Genomic DNA, 7,011 nt, shown 5'->3' on the forward strand with positions numbered 1-7,011 from the left:
CCCACCATGGCGAGGTCAGGAACCAAAAGAGACGGAACCCCCTTCACCCACATCTGCTTCCTCCTTTGTGTCCTCCTCCCAGAAATGGGAGGCTCCTCAAGTTGATTGGCTGGTACCCATGAGCAAATGTCACTTCCTGATGCTAAGGACCTTGACCACATGGCTTGCCCTCAGAGACTTTCTCCTCTTGGCGGAGCTTTGCTACAGTAAGTCTCCCAGCAGGTGGCGTCATTCCAATCATTACAGTTCCTTCTAGCTCTGCTTTTTGATAGTCTATGTTCTAAGCTCTTCCATTTGATATTCTGTGTTCCAAGCTCTGCCACTTGATATTTTTTATTCTAAGGTCCCTTCAGACTCTGCCAATGAGCATTCTTTCTGAATGTAATGCGAGCAGTTTGCATTCAGAGAGAGGTCAAACTAGATGACCTCTACAGTCTCGCTACTTTGCAATGTCATGGTTCTGTGGTTCTGTGTAGACACCTCCAAACTGGAGGCATGAGCCTTGATGATATAATGGATATTGTGCTGGACTCAGATTAAGGATAATGGGTTGGAATTCTACCTCTGACACGTTTTAGCTGTGTGATCTTAAAACAGTCATTTCCCCCACTCGGAGCCTCCGTTTCCTTTTCTATAACATTGAGATGATAATCATATGCTCCCAGCATTGCTGAGAGGCTCAGTGAGGTAATGTGTAGAAACTTCTTTGCAAACTCTAAAGCACCACATAAATGTTATCTAAAGGGATTCTTTGGAGTCGATGCTCTACTCGGCTTACTCTGAAATCAGATCTCTGTTTTTCTCAGGGTGAGTGACTTGGTCTCGATTCTGCTGTGACTTTGAAATGTCTGAGGATACAGGTAACACTGTTGAGCACAGAACCAGTTAGGATAGGCCCCATCAACACCTCATAAATCAGCTTAAGGCCCATTGCCTTGGGGCTCTCATCCACTGCTCCCAGGCCTGCTCCCATCAAGCTAAGCACCGAAGGAGCAGCTAAGAAACCTGGATGACTGGACTGGGAGTACAAATCCTCCACTAGACAGATCAGAGAGGCTGTGACTTGTCACACAGCTAGTAAGTCATAGTCCCATAGAATCTTAGATTGGCAAGAACCCCAAAGGGCATATCCTGTTATCTTTTCCACATCTCAGGGGCTGGAGACAAGGTGCCCTTGCAACCTGGAAAATCTGCATTAAATGTTTTGGCCCTCCCTTCATACCAGAGAAGATGTCTAAATTTTTTTCTTTTATGGAGTGTTTATAGTACCTTATTGTAAAATTTAGGTTATGTATTTGGTCATAGGCTATATGTAGGTCAATGTTAAGTAAAAATACTTTTTCTTTGTCGTCTGCTGGCCTTCACGTGTTATCTGCAGCTTCCGCAAACCTCCTCCAAAAATCCCATTTAATTTCTCATGCCGTCCCGCAATCTATTGAGAGAACAATGAGGAAAGTAAAGATGTGGAAAGGATAACTGTATTCCAAACCTCAAGGCAAAAAGCACTTCTCCAAGCCTGTAACAAGATAGACTCTGCTTATGTAGCATTTTCCAGTTAAAAGGAGTTTATAACAGACTTTGCAAAGCACACTTCTCTTGTTTGGCCCATAGAACAATAGTAATGCAAGCCTTATTACCTCTGTATTAAAGAGAATGAATCTCAGCTTCCAAGTCTCAAAAGTGGGGATGTGCTGGACCCTGCTTGAACTGACTTACAATTGCTGATAGTTAAATTTTCAGTGAGAGCATTTATACCTTGGAAATCATCAAATGCTACAAATCAGGACTCGATTGATTGTTTTGTTGGGTTTCTAGACTGAAAAAAATGTTAGTAATGAAGATTAAACCTTAAAAATGTGTCAGGGACACTTCTCCACCACAACCCCAGAGAGCGGGTTATTAAACATTCATTCCTGGGTGAAGGTGTTTGCTCAGGGTCACAAGGCTAAGGATGTGATGCTAGACCATGGAAAAATGCAACATAAGCCCCTTTCCTTGATGTTGCCTGAAAAAAAAATGGCCAAACAACTGCATGTACACACGCATATGCGTGTACGCACACTCCATTGGGTTTGGAGAGGAAGGGGGTTGAGGAAGAAAGAAAGGTTGATTTTAAGCTCTTTGCCTTTCTGGCTGGGGAATTGTAAGAGAAATCATTACAGCCATTTAAGTGCTTATAACAACTGCATTGGATTGGAGGGGGAGAAGCCGAAATCCAATATGTTCTCTACGGGGCTTTTGTTTTCCCTAGACACAACTCAGGCTCTGCTGACGGACAATGGGAAGTCATTTTCTCGGCTGGCTTTCTGACCCCCTTCACTGCCATTGAGAGGGAGCATCAGGGCTGTGTGTGTGTTGGTGTGCAATGTGTGCACGGGCATATGCTGTCTGTGTGTGCTTGTGTTGGGGCGTGTGCTTGCCTAGGTTTTTGCTTCCATATATATGTTTGCTCACATAGAGACAGGTGAGTACACAGGGTAGTGAGCACTGGCCACAGATCCAGGAGACCTGGGGTTCAAGTTCTATTTCTCAGTGCAGGAGCTGTGTGACCTTAGAGAAGTTATTTGACTTCTCTGATCCTCAACTTCTTCATCTATAAAATAGAGCTAATTATATGTCCTGCACTGCTCTACCTCATCGAGTTGTTGTAAGGAAAATGTTTTGTAAATCTTAAAAGCCCTGTGGAAATGGGCACTTGTGCGTGTGTGTGTGTGTGTGTGTGTGTGTGTGTGTGTGTGGTTGTGGGTGAGTGGGTGGGTGTGAGCGAGTGTGCCTGTGTCTCAGATATGAGCATATGTGTCTACATATGTAGAAGCATTTGTGTGTATGTACCTTTGCCTACATGTGATCAAGTGCATTCGTGTGCTCATCGTAATGTGTGACCTTTCATGGGGAAGGCATACATGTAGCTCTTCATGGATATCTGTTTATTCATGTTTACATGTGTGATTTCTGCACGCAGACACTTGTGCTGAGACAGCTAAGGGGTGCAGTGGATGGAGCACCAGGTCTGGAGTCAGGGAGAACTGAATTCAAATCTGGACCCAGACACTTCCTAGCTATGTGACCCTGGACAAGTCACTTAGCCCTGTTTGCCTCATTTTCCTCATCTGTAAAATGAGCTGGAGAAGGAAATGGCAAACCACTCCAGTTTCTCTGCTAAGAAAACCCCAAGTGGGGTCACAAAGAGTTGGACGTGACTGAAAAATGACAAAACGACAGTAACAACAACACTTGTGTTTGCTTCTGGTTTACTTCTGAGTGAGTGTGTGGGGGATGGGAGGGTAGTTAGGCCTAGATCAATTAGTCAATCAACAAGCATTTATTAAGCACCTACTCTGTGCCAGGCACTGTGCAAGGTAATAAGGATGTGAAGATGGAAATGAGACAATCCCTGCCCTCAGGGCGCTTGCATTCTTCCATAGTCACTAATAGTCAAAAACTGCTTCTCTTGTGAGGGGAATTAATTCATTTGGCCCCTACATGTGCCAGACCCTCCTAAAACAAAGGAAAGTTCTGACTTTGAGGAGCTGTCAGTCCGTTGGGGGAAATAACACACAAAGAACCATGTTCAACATGAATCCAGAGTGAATTGAGAAGGGGCCAACAACTGAGGGAATGAGGAAAGGCCTCTTGGAGGCTGCAGCCCTGCATCCGAGTCTTGAAGGGGTGGAGGGGAACAAGGAAAGCTTTCCGTACAGGGCAGATAACCCATATCAAGGCAGAGGTCAGTGACCAGATGCTCCATTTGGGTATCATACCTGCAAAAGCTAGGCCAGGGCCAGGCTGCAAAGGGTATTGATGTGCCAAACAGAGAGGGTGCATCTTATCCTGAAGTCAGTGGGGAGCCACAGTGGGGACCTAAGGAGTGCCTTAGGTCCAGGCAGAAGACCTCTTCACCACTTTTTACCTTCCCCCAGCTCTGTATATCATGAAGCTGAAGCTGCTTGCAGGGGTGGGTAACCCGGCCTCCTGACAGCTGGGCCTGCTCAGGCTCTCCTCAGATCAAAGCTTTAGACTCTAATAGCCCCGAAAAGGACCCTCATGCTCATCTGATCTAACCCCTTCATTCTGTAGATGAGAACTCAAGGTGAAGGAGATAAGTATTTATGAAGCACCTGCTGTGCACTAAGCCCTTTTACAAATATTATCTCATTTGCTCCTCACAACAAGTCTGCAAGGGAGGTGCTAGTATTATCCTCATTTTGCAGTTGAGGAAACTGAGGCACAGAGAGGTAAGTGACTCACTCAAGGTCACACAGCTAGAAGGTATCTGAAGCAGCCTCACACCACCTAGTTGCCCCTATAGAGGTAGGAAGCACAGACATTTCGGAGGTGGAATTTGAGGGTCAGAGAAGTCGATGGCCCTAGGGCCAATGTGACATAAAGCAGGTTCTCAGGGTTTAGAGGGCCACACCGACCTGCCTGAATTTGAATCCTATCTGTGCTACTTAATAACTGCATAAATTTGGAGTATTTCTTTTCCCTTTCTGGACCCCATCTTTATCATTTGTAAAATGGTGGAGGGGGGGGCCCAGAATCTCTCTAAGAACCTTTCCAGCCATGTTCCTCCTCAGTCACTCTATAAGTATTAAGCACCTACTGCGTGCTAGAAGAACAAGTACAAAGAATGAAACAGTCTCTCCTTAGCCACTCTGCCCCCATACGGACACCCTTCCTCCCTGGGGACCCCCTCCAGCTCTTTTCTATGTTGTCTTCCCTACTTGTGAGAAAGAACCATCTTGCTTCCTGATGTTTGCATCTCCATTGCTTAACACAGTCCCTGGCCCGGAGGAAGCATTAATAAATGCTGCATCTGGTTATCTAAATCCAGAGACTTTATGCCCCATAACTTTCCGCAGTTGGTCATTTCTCTTTTTGTGTTTCATCGCCTCTGACATCTTGTGTCTTCCCCCGACAGCTGATGAAGAGGAGGAAGTGCCCAGCTGCCTCTGGATGCCCTTGCGGAATTTGGACGCACCGGGCCTGGCAGAACCTGACCCCCTGGACCTGCGAGGTGTGCTCCACACCTCAGCCTCCTCCCCCTCTCCTCCCGCCTCTCCTGGTGTGGCCCCTCTGGGGGCCAGCTATGGCAGCGGAGGCTGGAGGCCCCCTCTGCAGGCCTCAGTGCCGCTGGCCTCACCGGCCAGCAAACCCAAAGCTGAGATTTCAGAGTTTGAGCAGCAGCTGATGGATGCCCATCTCCAGCAGGGAGCCCTCCTCTCGTCCTGGTACCAGCAGCAGAGCTCCCTGATGACGCAACAGAACCTGCTGCTAGAGCGTCTGGCAGAGCAGAGCCAGCGCCTGGCCGATGGTGTGGAGGCCCTCAACCGGACCCTTGAAAAGCTGGTGGAGGCACGTCCCCTCACCCATGAGGTGGCCCACCTCGTCCAGGACAGTCCCTTGGCCACTGGTAGTAGCCGCATGCCCTCTCGAGCCCCAGCGGGGTACTCCGATGGCCCCTGCCCAGGCCTTGATGTCTTCTCAGGGATGATCTTGAAAGTAGAGGAGGAAATGTAGGACAAGGACCTCACTGCCAGGGAACCAACCTACAGAGAGCCTCAGGAGAAGCTATTTTCTCTGGCAAGTTCTTGAAAGTTCAGAAGGAAATCAAAGATAAGGATTCATTGTCCTTTCCTGCTGTCCTGATTGCTCCAAGTTAGGCATGGTGAATAAGGGTGAGGGTTTGGGATAGGAAAGCCAGGAACCAGCCTAGGAGGAGTAGGGCAAAAAAATAAAAAATAGGCCTTCTCAGGGGAAAAGATGACTAAAGAGTTCTTAGGGTAGAGTTGGCCTGCCTATCCCATCCCTGTGTTTCCAATGAGGGTAGAGTGAGGAACCAGCCTAAAGAGAGCTGCACAGAGGGAGGTCTTCTCTGGGACCAAGGTCACAACAGAAAGCTAGGTCAAGGACTCCTGTTTCCTGACTTGCCATTCTAAACTGAGCAGATCAGAGAGGGAAGCAAACTCCAGAGTTTAAAAGAGGAAAAGCATGAGAGAGGAAACATACCGGGAATGCCAGGAAAAGGAAGGTAACCCAGAAAAATCATGGAGCACCTTACGTTGGTGCCTATAGATGTCTGGTATGCTAACTCTGATCGGGTCTAAAAATAATCCTCAAAGTTCTCCTAGTAGACTCACTCAAGGCAACAGTGGAAGGACACCCTGAACAGAAGAAGTTGTGGGCAGCCCTTCCCCATCTCAGGCCTATTACCCACCTAGCTCTGGGCTCCTTCCTCCCCCAGATTCTGGCCAGCACAGAAGAGATTCCAGCATCCCAGAAGAATTTCTGTTTCTAGGTCTGTTTTAAAACACAGCTAATAATATATCTGGTCCTTGGTGCTGCCTGTGGGGATTGGGAGCTACTTTATACCTCTTGGTTTTTATTGTGAAAGATATTTTTCTTACAAAAGCACAAAACATTTTTTTAAAAATAATGATGGTGATGGTAATGATGGTAACTATGAATAAATGAAAAAAGCAAAAATTAATTATTGTTGATTTCTGGTGGCTGGGATATTGGCTGGATTACTTCCCAGCAAGGAACCACTTATTATTATAGTTGATATTATTGTTAGTTATGCTAATAGTGGTCAAGCCCTCTCTTTTTTTAACCAAAACAAATCATATCCACTGTTCCATTTGATCCTCCCAGCAGTTATGTGAAGGGAACAAAACAGGAATTCTCCTCCTCATTTGACAGAGGAAGATGCCATGGCCAAGTCCCTTGACTTGTGGGAAATATCATTCAGTCATTTCCAGTTGTGTCTGACTCTTCATGACCCTATTTGGGGTCTTCTTGGCAGAGATACTGGAATTTTACAGAAGAGGAAACTGAGGCAAACAGGATTAAGTGACTTGTCCAGGGTCCCACAGCTGGTAAATGTCTGAGGCCAGATTTGAACTTGGGAAGATGAGTCTTCCTGACTCCAAGTCTGGCACTCTGTCTACTGTACTATCTAATTGTCCTTGTAGGAAAGGTCACACAGCAAGTATCTGAGCCAGGGCCACA

At 46.6% G+C, this 7,011-nt stretch overlaps 1 protein-coding gene across 1 annotated transcript in view; it reads left to right on the top strand.

The window, feature by feature from the left end:
• TSNARE1 (t-SNARE domain containing 1) overlaps positions 1–5,520 on the top strand; it is a 35,252-nt gene extending 29,732 nt beyond the window's left edge. Inside the window, exon 5 of the mRNA XM_043991441.1 lies at positions 4,922–5,520. Coding sequence (XP_043847376.1) covers positions 4,922–5,520 — 599 coding nt within the window. The remainder of the gene's footprint in view (positions 1–4,921) is intronic.
• The last annotated feature ends 1,491 nt before the right edge of the window (positions 5,521–7,011 follow it).

Source organism: Dromiciops gliroides, chromosome 1 (genome assembly GCF_019393635.1).
Source record: "Dromiciops gliroides isolate mDroGli1 chromosome 1, mDroGli1.pri, whole genome shotgun sequence".
Classification (NCBI taxonomy): Eukaryota; Metazoa; Chordata; class Mammalia; order Microbiotheria; family Microbiotheriidae; genus Dromiciops; species Dromiciops gliroides.